The sequence below is a fragment of the Erpetoichthys calabaricus genome, chromosome 5 (assembly GCF_900747795.2).
Source record: "Erpetoichthys calabaricus chromosome 5, fErpCal1.3, whole genome shotgun sequence".
NCBI classification, from domain to species: Eukaryota; Metazoa; Chordata; class Cladistia; order Polypteriformes; family Polypteridae; genus Erpetoichthys; species Erpetoichthys calabaricus.
Window position 1 is genome coordinate 249154113 of NC_041398.2, and position 16193 is coordinate 249170305.

Below are 16193 nucleotides of genomic sequence, written 5' to 3' on the forward strand. Positions count from 1 at the left end.
TACAGACAGACAATAACTTTGTATAATGTTAACGTTTACCCCCCAGGTGGAATTGAAGAGTCGCATAGTTTGGGGGAGGAACGATCTCCTCAGTCTGTCAGTGGAGCAGGACGGTGACAGCAGTCTGCCGCTGAAGCTGCTCCTCTGTCTGGAGATGATATTGTTCAGTGGATGCAGTGGATTCTCCATGATTGACAGTTTTTAGTGCTTTTCCGTAGTCTAAATCTGCTCAGCGCCCGTCGCTCTGCCACAAATGTCAAACTGTCCAGCTCCATGCCTACAGTAGAGCCTGCCTTCCTCACCAGTTTGTCCAGGCGTTAGGCGTCCTTCTTCTTTATGCTGCCTCCCCAGCACACCACCGCGTAGAAGAGGATAGAGTAGAGTAGAATAGAGCTTGGCACTGGGGGGCTTTTGGGCAGGGTCGTCTTAACAGCATTATAGGCCCCCATACAAAGCAGTGCACTGGGACTATTTTGTTTTTTACTTACTCACTGAAAAGGTGGTGGTTTGTGAGGGCTTTTATGCCAAAATAATGAGCAGCAGACCTTTTAGGTAACAACAAACAACAGCTTTTTATTTTGATTCTGCCATCAGCACCCAGCATGCCTTGTACATAAAAGTTCCCATCCCACTTTTTCAGACCAATCACAAATAGAACATTTGCATTCTGGGGTTCTGTGCTCAGACACCACAGGGACCTCTACCTACACAACCACTCAGCAAGTCACAACATACATAGATTGGCATGGGGCCCCAGGGCAACTGCCCAGCGTGCCCATGTGTCAAGACAGCCCTGCTTCTGTGTTGTCATAACTCCACCTATGGCGGCAGCTGTTAGCAGACCAGCAAACATCAAATGTATTCTTACTTCAAGGGAATAAGTTCTAACAGTCTATGATAAAAATGTATTTTTTTAGTGTCCTGTTGCTATCACCAGGGCACCTCATAAACACGGAAGGCATGTTTTCTTAAAGCGGAACCATTGCCGCTTCAAACTGTATTTGGCACGTTTTAAGAGCTCTTCTTTCACCTTTGGTCCTTGGTACCCTACAACCCCGATTGTTAATTGCCAAGACAAGTTATTTAAAAACATTTAAAAAAACAAACTTCGCTTTAGCACACAATTTTAAGTGGCAAATTAATTTATACCATGATTATGAAGAAATAACTTTGAAACATTGACTTGGAAAAATATCAAATTTCTCCTGCAATTTAAGCTTAATTAAGTGAAGTTCGTAGCAATCACAATCGCAGAGAAAGTCATCGGTCCTGTTTTTATAGCACGTGCTCTTTACAAGACGGGGCAATCCGTGTCTCCTCATATGTTCTGCAGTGGCCGCTCGCTCCACGTGCATTTCTCAACTCCCATGTTAAAAGTTACAATCGGCTTTGCCACAAATCACCATTAATTAGGGGTGTTCAGTCATTTAAAAAGTCCTAAGAAAACAAGCGTTTATGGAAAGTGAAGTTGTCGAGGCAGGCAGGGAGCCGTGACGCCTCGAAGTTCCGCCCCATTTGAAGATTAATGAGCAGTGCGATGCCATCACACGCTCGCCACTTTAGAAAGGCGCGTTTCTCTGCCTAAGTCAACTTGGCTTTTGGCCAGTTCGAGTCCCGGAGAAAATACCAGGCAACTCCCTAGGGGCAGGCGCTCCACGACTTGCACCACAGCCCCCGATTCCCCCCAACTCCGCCCACTGCGAACCGAAGAAAGGAAGGGCGCGACAAAAAAAACGTGAGCAAAGCCCCGGTGACAGCAGGGCGACCTCCTGGGAGACGAGCCGCAGCCCGGCGGTCTGAAGTAAACAAGCCGAGGAGTTCAGGGAGGGGCGGGGCAAGGACAGCCCTGAGTGGGCGGGGTCTCTGGGGGCTGAACGAGTAGCCAATTAGCATCGACTGCTCACAGCGCGCTGGAGTTGGGAAGGCAGGAGAGGAAGAGTAGCTGGTGAACTTAAGCGCTGAAGCCCTGCTGCTGTTCATCATTTCAGAGTTCGGCTATGAAGATCCAGGAGGTGCAGAGCAGCTGCGAAACGGCCAGAGCAGCGAGGGGCCAGGAGCTCGACGTCTGCGGGGATGGCCCGTTGCCGGAGGTGCCCCGTCTGGATCTGTCCGATTTAACGGAGGACAACAACTGGGAAGGTATTGGTGTGTTTGGAATTTCCTCGAACCGGGCGGCTCGTGTTTAGCCTTTCACTCGAAAATGAATCTGTGTGAGAATTAACAGCCGACTGCCGCGATGGCCAGGGGAGTGGCATTTTTAATCCGTTTAATTCTATGCATTTTTCTGAACCCATTGAGGTGCTTTATGTAAATGTGCATAGTGTATTAGTATCGACTTTATATAGTCAGCACTTTGTTTTGTATACACAATGTATGTAGTACATATTTGTGTATTGACATATGAAATACCTATTCTGCGTGTATATATATATATATATACAGAATGAAAAATATTAGTGTTGACTATATATTCTACAAAATACATTTGTATACAGAGTACATGTGTATGGACACATGATATACTTGAACTGAATATATATATGTAATTTTTTTCAGTGAGAAATGTTAATATTGACTTTGAAAATTCTGCAAAATAAATTTTAATATACGTATGTGTATTGACATTATGTATATATCTGTACTGAATTTATATATACAGTACATGTATTTGCATTGACATGATGTATACAGTATATAAACACATTTATTCAGACTTCACATTTAAGAACGTGCATCAAGAGCTCAGCCACCTGCTCACTGCTCGTCTTCTACTCTGATCCCCTGTAGTTAAGTTGTGTCAGGTGCTCATAAGCACATTAATGACTTTACACACAGAGTGACCAGACTGCTGCTGACCTGTCCAAGTGGCCCATGGCCAGCTGATGGCTGCACTCTCCGATACAAGGCTATGCAGGTTGCTAGAGTTTGTTGGAAGGACTAATTGAAAGGACAGATCACGCTTTCAGCAGGCTTTCTTTACGTTTTGGATGTTGTTAGCTCTTAATAGTGAGAAACTCTTAATGACATGGGAATTGGATGAGAAATAAACCAGTCATAAGGAGCTGCATTTGCTTTAGCACTTTTTCAGTTGGCTATTTTCTGTAACAGCAGGTAAACCAGATTTGAAAAGCCATTCATGAATAGTCTAAATTAATAGAAGTGGTTTAAGGAAAAGGCGGAAAAATTGAAGCCCTGTTGAATACAACTGAATGTCAATCAGCAAATGAAAAACTCAGGAGGCTGAGGTGTGTGCCAGCGCCACTCATTAAGGTGAATTTAATGTCACACAAATAAATGCAGGCTTTGATCAGACAATGGCCTAAATTAGCCACCACAAGCTTGGACACACCACCTTAATGTCCCATAAGGATTCATAGTTGATAGATATATATATATATATATATATATATATATATATATATATATATATATATATATATATTTAAAAAAAAAAAAAGAATTTTATTGAACTGTCTGTTCCGTTTTAAAGTTAACTTTCAGTAAAGACTGGGTTGCATATGTGTAAAGGAGCTTTATGGTGCAGTTATTTTCATTAATATGCCTCTTTAGCAAATCAGTCTTTGTAACTATAGCTGTGCATTTATTAATAATTTATATGCATGCCATAGTCAGACTGGAAAATCCATTTTATCACAGTTGACACTGACATTTTCACATGGGCCATAATAATCAGAGAGTCGAGTCATGTTTTTGCAAATCGTCTACACTGTTTAAAACAAAGGTGCCAAATTGGTTCTTCAGAGCAGTGCCTTAGGAGATCCATTTTTGGTTTAACCTTTTATTTATTTAGACCCATAATCAGTTTCTGAAATAGCTACAAATAGATTTGTGAAATACCAGTGGGTACCTGGTTTTTAAAGGACTCCTGCTGCTTATAACAACCAAGACAAAGTTCAGGTTTTCCCAATCTGTCAGGATCCTGCTAGGTAGCCTACTATACATTAAAGATTTCTTATTTTGGCCACATATTAGAAATCTTTTCAAAACACAAACAAGTAATGTCATGCATAAATTAACCCTTCACAGTATGAAATGGTTCTTTATCAACCAACGAAACCACACAATCCAGTAAAGTGCCATTATTTAGAACCAGTGTTTTTAAGAGTTTATTCCCACGAACCTGGCTCATTTCAGGCTTTAATTTTTCTGCAGCGTGACAGATTTTTCTGTGCAATATACAGTGGTGTGAAAAACTATTTGCCCCCTTCCTGATTTCTTATTCTTTTGCATGTTTGTCACACAAAATGTTTCTGATCATCAAACACATTTAACCATTAGTCAAATATAACACAAGTAAACACAAAATGCAGTTTGTAAATGGTGGTCTTTATTATTTAGGGAGAAAAAAAAATCCAAACCTACATGGCCCTGTGTGAAAAAGTAATTGCCCCCTGAACCTAATAACTGGTTGGGCCACCCTTAGCAGCAATAACTGCAATCAAGCATTTGCGATAACTTGCAATGAGTCTTTTACAGCGCTCTGGAGGAATTTTGGCCCACTCATCTTTGCAAAATTGTTGTAATTCAGCTTTATTTGAGGGTTTTCTAGCATGAACCGCCTTTTTAAGGTCATGCCATAGCATCTCAATTGGATTCAGGTCAGGACTTTGACTAGGCCACTCCAAAGTCTTCATTTTGTTTTTCTTCAGCCATTCAGAGGTGGATTTGCTGGTGTGTTTTGGGTCATTGTCCTGTTGCAGCACCCAAGATCGCTTTAACTTGAGTTGACGAACAGATGGCCGGACATTCTCCTTCAGGATTTTTTGGTAGACAGTAGAATTCATGGTTCCATCTATCACAGCAAGCCTTCCAGGTCCTGAAGCAGCAAAACAACCCCAGACCATCACACTACCACCACCATATTTTACTGTTGGTATGATGTATTTTTTCTGAAATGCTGTGTTCCTTTTACGCCAGATGTAACGGGACATTTGCCTTCCAAAAAGTTCAACTTTTGTCTCATCAGTCCACAAGGTATTTTCCCAAAAGTCTTGGCAATCATTGAGATGTTTCTTAGCAAAATTGAGATGAGCCCTAATGTTCTTTTTGCTTAACAGTGGTTTGCGTCTTGGAAATCTGCCATGCAGGCCGTTTTTGCCCAGTCTCTTTCTTATGGTGGAGTCGTGAACACTGACCTTAATTGAGGCAAGTGAGGCCTGCAGTTCTTTAGACGTTGTCCTGGGGTCTTTTGTGACCTCTCGGATGAGTCGTCTCTGCGCTCTTGGGGTAATTTTGGTCGGCCGGCCACTCCTGGGAAGGTTCACCACTGTTCCATGTTTTTACCATTTGTGGATAATGGCTCTCACTGTGGTTCGCTGGAGTCCCAAAGCTTTAGAAATGGCTTTATAACCTTTACCAGACTGATAGATCTCAATTACTTCTGTTCTCATTTGTTCCTGAATTTCTTTGGATCTTGGCATGATGTCTAGCTTTTGAGGTGCTTTTGGTCTATTTCTCTGTGTCAGGCAGCTCCTATTTAAGTGATTTCTTGATTGAAATAGGTGTGGCAGTAATCAGGCCTGGGGGTGGCTACGGAAATTGAACTCAGGTGTGATACACCACAGTTAGGTTATTTTTTAACAAGGGGGCAATTACTTTTTCACACAGGGCCATGTAGGTTTGGATTTTTTTTCTCCCTAAATAATGAAAAACATCATTTAAAAACTGCATTTTGTGTTTACTTGTGTTATATTTGACTAATGGTTAAATGTGTTTGATGATCAGAAACATTTTGTGTGACAAACATACAAAAAAATAAGAAATCAGGAAGGGGGCAAATAGTTTTTCACACCACTGTACACATAAGACAAATACAGTATGTTTAACAAAAATCATAAAATTGTAGAAGCAGAAACAATTGCCTTTTTTCATGCATTTATTTTTAAAGATTTAATAAATAAGGAATTTGTCTTTAGGGTCATTGAGAGCTTAACAGTGTCCTCATTCTGGACTGAGATTGTAGCTTTATGAGCTACTGGAACATTGCAAGGGTTCAGGAGGGGCTTCTGATCTGTGGGTGGTATAGTATGAATCTTTTATATTGGTGTATTTATATGTTATATATTCTGTGTGTATGTATTTATATAGATATGTGTGTGTGTGTGTGTGTATATATGCATTTTTTCTTATGGATGGATGATGTTAGGCAGGTGAGAAGATAAGAGATGAAGAGTGAACTCATTGCAGAGGTTTGCAGTAATGTCACAGCATCCCACACAGAAGCACAAATATAGTATCCCAGACAGGCCACCAAAGAATGTTCCTTTAGGTCAGCACACTGAGTTGCTTGTTTGCCTTATCTGGTCAATATGAGGTCACAGGTTCAAGTCCAATACATCAGACTGATGGCTGCCACATACTTGTTATATTCGTATCAGAGGACAGGCAGCTGATTCCCATTGATGACAATTGTAAGTGGAGGAGAAAGTGTTAGTTAAGCAGTGAACCAGTCAGACTGAGTGTTGCAGTGATGTGTGCTAACCTTGCACTGAAACAGAGGAACTGGACATTGTGTCTACTGGAACATTAAGAGGTCTTTACAGTAGTACTGATAGAAAAACGCAAAGCCGCTGGTTCAATTTCATGGAAAAATTGTGGGTGGAATACAGGCATGTTACAGGGAATAGGTCTGTGCGTGTGTCCACCATACAGAGGAGGGAGAGGGAGTTTATTATACATTTATAAAGAAATAATTAACTTATTTTTATATTGGTGTGTGTGTGTATATATATATATATATATATATATATATAATATAAAAAAAACTATAAAGTTTTAATAATTTTAGTGGTTGTATATTTAATCCGATGACACATGCCACAGACCTGAATATGTTTCCAGTATAAGTTTAATCATTTTTAAAGATACTGCATATTGGTGTTTGTGTTGCCAAGCCCGGATAAATAGAGAGGGTTACTGTCAGGAAGGGCATCTGGCTGTAAAACTTTAGTCAAAACCTTAATGATGGAATTTGTTTCAATCAGCTTTGTGTAATGCATATTTGTGTGTTTGTTTGTACATATAAATAGACAATGTTAATTCTGCAGAAGGCTGTCTGTTTGTTAGTGTGTGTGTGTGTGTTTATTTATATATATATATTTATATAATGTGTGTGTGTGTGTGTATATATATATATATATATATATATATATATAATGTAATAAAAAGTGGGGTTATAGAAATTGGTCTGCGGTAGGCTGGCACCCTGCCCGGGATTGGTTCTTGCCTTGTGCCCTGTTTTTGGGTTGGAAAATGGATGGATGGATGGATATAAATCGGTGTGTGTGCAGGTACAGCCACTAAATAAACTCCACAAACAGAACAAATTTGGCCACAAACCAAAAGTTCACTAACTAAACCCAAACTTTACATACAACAACAGTTTATTTATTATTATTATTATTCATTACATTTATATAGCATTTTTTATGTCACCCAAGAAATGCCTCAGTGGGCTTTAACAGGCCATGTTTGTTTTTTTGTTTTTTTTTGGCAACAACTCCTATCCCCCCCATACCATCCAGCCTTGACTCCTAAAGAAGACAAGAAAAGACTCCCTAAAAAAACTTAGTAGGGGAATAAATGAACGAAATCTTAGGAAGGGCAATTTAGAGAGAGACCCCTTCCAGGTAGGTTGGTTGAGCAATGGGTGTCAAAAAATGGGGTAAATTCAACACACACATCTGAACACAGGGCATCTTCTCCACAGAGCTGGATGGCCAGTCTGTCATGGCCACCTCAGAAATACAACATGAGGACTTTGCATAGATATAAAGAACAAAAGTGCCTCATAGGGGCATCTCCATAATAAAGCGCAGGTGTAGTTACTTAAGTTCTCGAATGGAAACAAAGTTCAGAAATCAAAGAAAGTCTGGCTGTGGTCTTACTGATATACTGATGGAGTATCTGTTAATATATATACAGGTGTGTGTATATATGTGTATATATATATATATATATATATATATATATATATATAATATGGCCATTATTCTCATGTGTGCATATATACTGTGTGTGTTTGCCCTGTGATGAATTGGCGCCCTGTACATGGATTTTTCCTTTCTTGCGCCTGATGCTTTCTGGGATAGGCTCAGCTTCCCTGTGACCCTGCTCTGGATAAGCAGGTTTAAAGATGATACACTTGAAATAAAATGTACACCCATGTGTTTTTGTAATAACCTAATTACACACATGCATTAAAGGCGGGTGTAAGGTACATAGAATCAGATGGTGACAGCCTGGTTTTATTTATGTATTCATCTCTAGATGTCTGACTCATTAGACTTGCATGAGAGGCTTAGATGCTCTCACCCTTCCACTTTAACACGACATGCTGCTTACTCGGTTTACATGCCGTTGAACTCTGGGAATGACACTCGATTGTGTATCCAGGCCTGGATAGGCTGTGGGCAGGTGCCTTAAATTTGCCACTCTTTGTATCACTCACTCACACACACCTGCAAGCAGTGTGCCCCCTGGTGGTTAAGGTAGAGTACTATAAAGCACAAACTTAGCAATTGTGACTTCATTACTGTACTTGCATTGTAGAAATACAGAAGCATATTTATTTCCATTTTCATACAAAGTATGTAGCTCAAAGCTTTGGGCTGTACCCGTAAAGTACATTGGTGTTGATGTTAATTTTGGAGCAGGCATTATGTAAAAATAAGAGCTAGATGCAGATATTGAAGGTCCCTTGTGGCTAAAATGTTGCTGATTAGCCCTCTCAAATAATCTGTCGAATGAGTGGCTTCACCTGCCATTGGTTACACTGTAGAATATGCACAAGACTGAAATGTAATTGAAGTGTCCTGACAGCGTACACTCTACAAACGCTAAATTCAAATTTTAGGTGGTTTGGCCCTCTAGTGGCTGAGGATGTACATTGTAAACCAGCGGATGTACAATACACCTCACATTCCCGCCAGCAATTCCATGAACCTTGAATTAGTTTCTTTAGCTGTCATTACTTGTATTGCAGGTAATTTGGAATTACAGCCAGGTGCTATATAATATCACTGATTAATACTATAACTTTGAGTAAGCCACTTCACCATTGGCTAAGCATAAAACCCTGAGCTGTTTACTTCATTTGCCAGTCCTAACACTGTAGGAATATGAAACGAGGAACAAAGAGCTATACAAAACATAACTTTACAAAGTTAGTGTTCAGCCTGGGAACGTAAGGGAGCCACTTTATGGTCAACTCACTGTTTGACCCTGAGCAAGTCACTTTACTTATTCATAGTTCACAGATCTAAGAAATAACTCAAAAGCCCAGTTAAAAAAAAAAAAAAAGTTCAGTGCCACCGGTTCAGTCCCTGCTGATTCCCAGTGTAGTACTAAATAAGTCGCAGTATCTCAAAAGAATGCACTGTGGCTGTAAATCTCCTTGGGATGGTGCCCACTGTTGAAAACCAGTACATAAGGTTTTGTGAATGTACTCTAGTTCACTAATGCTTCCTCTGTATTTTAGTCATTAGTCACCTTTATATAAATATCAGAAATATAAATCAAATCAAAATATTTTTGTGCCACTTCCTGATCCTGAACTTGACTAGACAATGGTTGGAGTAACAAGTTCCAGAACACTTGTGTTCCACCGCTCATATAGGTCTTATCTATAGACTTAGAGAATATACATCCACATAAACACTGTGTCTGTCTGTGTGTGTGTGTGTTTATGGAGATATATATATATATATATATATATATATATATATATATATATATATATATATATATATAATATATATATAATATGCACACGCACTAGGGAGCTCAGCCCCCTGCTCGCTTTGCTCGCCAACCCCCAGTTTTGGTTAACTAGATATACAATTTAAAGCGATTGTTGTTTTCATGGTATTTGTTACATATGCATTATTTTCACTTTTACTTTAAAACTTTTGTAAAAACAATATTTGGAATTAAGTTTCCTTCAAGATCGCATTGAATTCTGATTCTGTGTTTGGACTTGCATCATGACAACACAACGTATAACTGCCCGTGAGTGAATACCGTTTCTTTCTCTCTAATAAATAAACCGAGTTTCTTGAATGTTTGTCCCTGTGATTTGTTAATTATCATAGCAAAAGCTGTTCTAGCGGGAGACTGTAAACGTTTTAATACGAATGGCATATCAAGATCTCCTTTTGAATCGTGCTTTGCTTTTGGATATACACGAATATCAACTCTGTCTTTGATATCTCCGTCTTTCAAAACTATTATTGCTGACAATTCGTCACATGTTGGTTTATTATAAATGCGACTTTGATCTTTCGGATTCATGTAGAGATCCAAGAAAATTTGTTTGTGTTTTGCAGGTAAATTCGTGTAAAGTGCGATACTTTTTGACGTATGGATTTGTGTCCATTATTGGCTGTATAATTTCTAATATATCTGATTGTTTAACTCTTTCAGTTCTATGTTGCATTGCTTCTCCGTGATCATAAATATACACCTGACCGAATTGTGGTTTCTTTGAAATTAAACTTGTCGTCGCTTTAATTGTTGCTGGGACCACACATTCTCATAGCGTATGGTCCTGAATCGTGTAAGTCTACGTTGTGAGCATTGAATGATGAAAACGCAAACAGATTATTGTAGATACGGATATTTTGCCTGTAGTGTTAGTGGATTTCACTAAACAACAAATCTTTTAATTCTCGCAGATACGCCTCTTCATTGGGAAGAAACACGACTTTTCCCAGATGACAACACGAATTAGACAATCTACAAGTCTCCGACTTAAAGTTTAAATCCGAACAATATATTCGATCTCTTTTCGCTGTTCTGTTATTTCACCAAGTAATAGCGTTTGTTTTGCGCTAATGCAGTCTTTACTATCATTTTTTAGAGACTTTTGAATTGTAGTGCTTTCATTATCTCTAACCTGCTCTGCATGTGTATTTGAATTCATTATGACACTCTACTTTGTCATCTACTCTTTGTCTTTTATTTCCATCCCTGGGTGATGTTAAATCTCTTGGCACAATGTCTCATCTCGCAGGATGTGAAAGTATCTCTCTGAAAAAGTCTCTTCTTGTCCCAGGATTTTTAAATTATAATAGAGATGTGTGTGTGTGTGTGTGTGTGTGTGTGTGTATATAGACTTGTGTAAGTGTATATACTGTATGTATAACAGTGTGTTTATAGAGTCATTGCAGTAACACCTCGGTTAATGAAACGATGCTCCTGTATAACAAAGTCAGCATAAAACGTTTCACATCACATGCACAGATGATGAGTGGTGCCAGGTTTCCTCCAGAGGATCCTTCATTGAGCAACACTTAATACCCCAGAATGACAAAGCGAAAACTGAGTTTTAGAAGTTTTGTACAGAACTTTTTCAAAACCTGGCAGGATCTAATCAATAATATTTTAGAATAAGCTCTTAAAGCATTGAGGAAGCAATTCTGTCTGCATCTTTTTCTCTTCTCCATTCATCTCTATTGCCCTATTAAACTAATCAGTTTAGGTATGTTTACAAGCTTTAAGGTTTACCCCATTAGCCATGCTCTCTTTCTCAGGGGTGGGGGTCAATCTGATTTCAATCCTATTTTTTGTAAAAACTGATCTATTTGTATGGAATGATTAAAATTAATAAAATTAAAAAAAAAAAAAGTTTTTGCAAATATGTTTAAAATAAAAAACTGAAATATCACACTGACACAAGTATTAAGCCCCTTTGACCACCCTTCCAGCCTGGAGTGCCCTCGAGTTGAACGTAACTTTGACGGTGCGGGTTGGCTCCATGCTCCCACTTGCTTTTGGGAGCCTCTTGAACCCGTCACCTTCGATAGTCTCAGCCGAGATGAGCCGAACAAATGAGAACACGTACATCCAGACAAGGAGTTAGGTGTAAAAGTGAAACAGTTCTTTTATTAAAATCAATCCAAAAACAAAGAGTGTTCAATAAGTACAAGGCACCAACTCTTCAATAAATAACTAATCCATAAAAGCAAGTGCTCATTGAGGTTATAATCCCGTAAATAAAGAATCCATTAAAAATAAGGTTAAAATCACTAGGCAGGATGGTTTCTTTAAAAACTCACAACCTTGGTGCCTCTTGTAAAACTTGCGTCTCCTCTACTTACCCTGCATGAGATTTGGTAGCAGAGGAGACGCCTAACTGACAGATACAGCCAACTTTCTTTTTCAGGAATTGGTGTCCCTGCTGCTCCTGGCTCCCCAGCAGGGCACCGCACCGAGCCTCCCTTTGCTGTTCCCTCCCAGGTAATAATGAGGAGCCTGGCTGACCCTCACATTTACGTGTGCATACGCAATCCCTGGAGTGACATACGTTCACACACACCCACATCTGACTTCAAACCTGCAGATGTTTGGACACGATTATTTAAAATTGCCCGATGCCACAGACCAAATATCGCAGTATCAAGCCCACACATTTGAGGGATTTGTTTGCCATCCTTCTCTGCAGATCCTCTTAAGCTGTGTTAGGTTGGGTAAGGACCATATGTGGAAAGCTGTTTTCAGGTTTTTCCAGAGATGTTGGACTGAGTTCAAGACCAGACTGGCTGGGCTGCTCAAGAACATTCACAGATTTGATCCTAAATCACTCCTGTGTTGTTTTTGATTTCTTCTGTTGGAAAGTGAACCTTTGGCTCAATCTGAAGTCCAGAGTGCTCTGCGGTGGTCTTCAGTGAAGATATCTCTGTGCTTTGCTCCATTCAGGTTTCTGTTAGCCCTGACTAGCCTCCCAGTCCCTGATGCTGCCACCACCAAACTTTTTTTGGTGATCACTTTTTTTATTGGAAAAAAATTAAATAGAAAGATTACAATAAGATTGACAAATATATACAGTGTATATATATGTATGTATATATATATATATATATATATATATATATATATTATATATATATATATATATATATAATATATGTGTGTGTGTGTGCAGATTTATTGTATGTGTATATATATGTTTGCACATGTATATCCCAAAATTCTCACCCCAATACCCATTCCTACCCCTACATGGGAAGGCGATCGTGCAGGTAATAAGCAGTGCTTGGTTTCCTCTAGACGTGACCTTTGAATTGAGGCCAGACACTTCAATGTTGTTTGCATCAAATGGGAGAGCCTTGTTTCTCACTGTTTAAGAGTCCTTTAGGTGCCTTTTTGCAAACTCCGCCCAGGCTTTCATGGGCTGTCTGGCCACTCTGCCATAAAGCCCAGATCTGTAGATTGTTGCATTGATGGTTGTCCTTCTGGGAGTTTCTCCCATCTCCACACAGGTTCTCTGCAGCTCAGCCAGAGTGACTACCAGGTTCTTGGTCACCTCTCTTACCAAGGATCTCCCAATATAATTGCTCATTTTTGTCCAGGCAGCCAGCTCTCAGAAGAGTCGCAGTTGTTTGAAACTTCTTTCATTTTTCATATTTATGGAGGCCACTGTGCTCTTGCAGTACCTTCAACAAGTTCAAGTCAAGTCGAGTTGGGGAGCATGCAGTGGTACAGTGCGTTGCCGCACCCACTACACGACGAAACAACCCTCCAGGCAGACACGTGGTCCAGTCTCATCCTCCGGAAATGACCCTCTATCTGCCGCAGCCAGGTGTTACGTGGGTGACCCCTTGGCCTGGTCCAGCCACTCTGGTCCCCAGCAATGGCCATAGTGCCGTAACTGACGCTCCCTCACAAAGCAGGTAATGTGCCTCATTTGGGACTCCATGAGCAACACAAAGTCAAACCAATGGTACCCAAGGATTTTCCGGAGAGACACATTACCAAAGAACTAATTCAGAACTAATTGTTCTGATTTGTTGAACCTTCAGCTCTGCAGACATATTTTTGTAGCCTTCCCCAGATCTATGCCCTGACACAGCACTGTTTCTAAGCATTGCATTCAATTCCTTTGACCTCATGGCTTGGTTTTTGCTTCACTTCTATAGAGAAGTTGTGTGCTGTTCCTCCTCAGTCCAGTTTCATTGATCTGATCACAGGTGGACCCTCAACAAGGAATAGAAACCTCTCAACGACCAATAGAGTGGGATACACCAGAGCCAGATTGCAAGTGTCAAAACAAAGGGTCTGAATACTTGTGTCAAATCAATCCAATCAAATCAAAATCTTTATTGTCATTGTAGCAATGAGACATTGTACAACAAAATTTTATAGGTGCAATTTTTCAGTGCAGAAAAAAATAAAAAATAAAAACAAAACACAATTACTCAAGTTACAACTAAAATAAGGGAATAAAATAAGTATCCAAGATTGTCCATAACAGCAGAACAGTGTTTTCCATTCTTACATACATACATTATATTGCATTTGTCCCTTATCTAATGTTAACTTAGAATGAAGGTGCACTCGGTCACCATTCAGCATGGTGATGGCTGAAGGGTAGAAACTGTTTCTCAGTCTTTTTGTCTTAGTCTTTATGGATTTGAAACGTCTGCCTGAAGGCAGGCATTCAAACAATGCCATGTCCTGGGTGTGATGGGTCCTGAAGAATTTTCTTGACGTTCCTGAGACAACAGGAACTATGTAGTTCTTCTAGTGAGGGGAGAGGACAGCCGACTATCCGCTGGGTGACCTTAATGACCCTGTGGAGCTCTTTCCTCTGTGCAGCTGGAGAACCCCACACAGAGACAATAGGCCAGGATTCTCTCTACTGTGCAGCGGTAAAAGGACACCAGCAGTTTCTCAGGGATGTTGTTCTTCCTGAGCACCCTCAGGAAGTAGAGTCTCTTTTGGGCCTTCTTAACTACCTCAGCAGTGTGTGTTGCCCAGGTCAAGTCCACCCTAACGGTGACTCCCAAGAAGCGGAAGTCTGAGACCCTCTCCACACAGTCCCCATTGATGATGAGTGGCTGGATGTTGTCTGCCTTCTTCCTGAAGTCCACGATGAGCTCCTTGGTCTTGGCTGTATTTAGGAGCAAGTTGTTATTCCTACACCACTTTGCCAGCCGCTCCACTTCATCCCTGTAGGCGGACTCATCCCCCCCAAAGATGAGCCCTACTACCATGGTATCATCAGCGAACTTAACAATGGTGTTACTGTAGTGGGCAGGAATCATGAGTGTAGAGGGTATAGAGCAGGGGGCTCGGCACACAGCCCTGTGGGGAGCCAGTGCTGAGGCTGATAGGTGTTGAGAAGTAGGGGCCCACTCAGGAGGTCCTTGATCCAAAGGCAGTTGGAGTGTGGAAGTCCTATGTCTGACAGTTTGGTCACCAGTCTGTGGGGTAAGATGGTATTAAAGGCAGAGCTGAAGTCTATGAAGAGCAACAACAACAACATTTATTTATATAGCACATTTTCATACAAAAAGTAGCTCAAAGTGCTTTACATTATGAAGAGAAGAAAAATAAAAGACAAAATAATAATGCGTTGCACCCCTGCTGCTCCAGATGGGACAGAACAGCATGGAGAACAGTGGCCATGGCGTCCTCCGTGTTTGTTCTGTAGGCAAACTGGTGTGGATCAAGCATGGGAGGCGTGAATGACATGATGTGGTTCCTGATGAGCTTCTTGAAGCACTTCATAACCACAGGGGGCAGTGCAACTGGCCTGTAGTCATTAAGACTGGTGATGGACTGTTTCTTGGCCACAGGCACTATAACAGAGGATTTCAGGCAGGATGGCACAGTGGACTGAGACAGAGACTGGTTGAATGTCCTGGTGAAGACCCCAGCCTGTCGGTCAGCACAGTCTTTCAGCACGCGTCCTGAGATGCCTGTCAGGTCAATGGGATATCTCAATTTTTTATTATTAATAATTTTGCAAGAATGTCCAAATGTGTTTTCACTTTGTCATTCAGGGTATCAAGTGTTGATTGATGAAGGAAATTAACTCAAACGATTTAACACAAGGCTGCGGCAGAACAAAATGTGAAAAAGGTGAAGGGCTCTGAATACTTTCTGAAGGCACTGTATACTGTATATAAACAAACGTGCGTGGCAGTGTTTGACATCTTGGAGCCCTGTTTTCATTGTTTGCCCCTATAATGAGGCAGGATGGGGTCAGACGGAAGAGGCTTTAAAGATTAACTAGTGAGGTAAGGACTGAGTCTTGTCAGGCCTTCCCACCCTTTGCGTTTTGCCCCAGTGCTTGAGCTCCACAGCCTTTATGCGGCTTTGCCCTTTTATTTATTTCTTTCTTTTTCTTTTTTTTCCCCAGCAGTCGGCATGACTCGACTGTTTATCAT

At 40.5% G+C, this 16193-nt stretch overlaps 1 protein-coding gene across 6 annotated transcripts in view; it reads left to right on the forward strand.

Moving 5' to 3' along the window:
• Positions 1-16193, forward strand: part of fam13a (family with sequence similarity 13 member A) — a 242902-nt gene that overhangs the window by 192217 nt on the left and 34492 nt on the right. For all 6 annotated transcript variants that reach the window (XM_028802748.2, XM_051928116.1, XM_051928112.1 and 3 more), the window contains one exon: positions 1989-2139. In XM_028802748.2, the coding sequence (XP_028658581.1) occupies positions 1989-2139 (151 nt within the window). The remainder of the gene's footprint in view (positions 1-1988; positions 2140-16193) is intronic.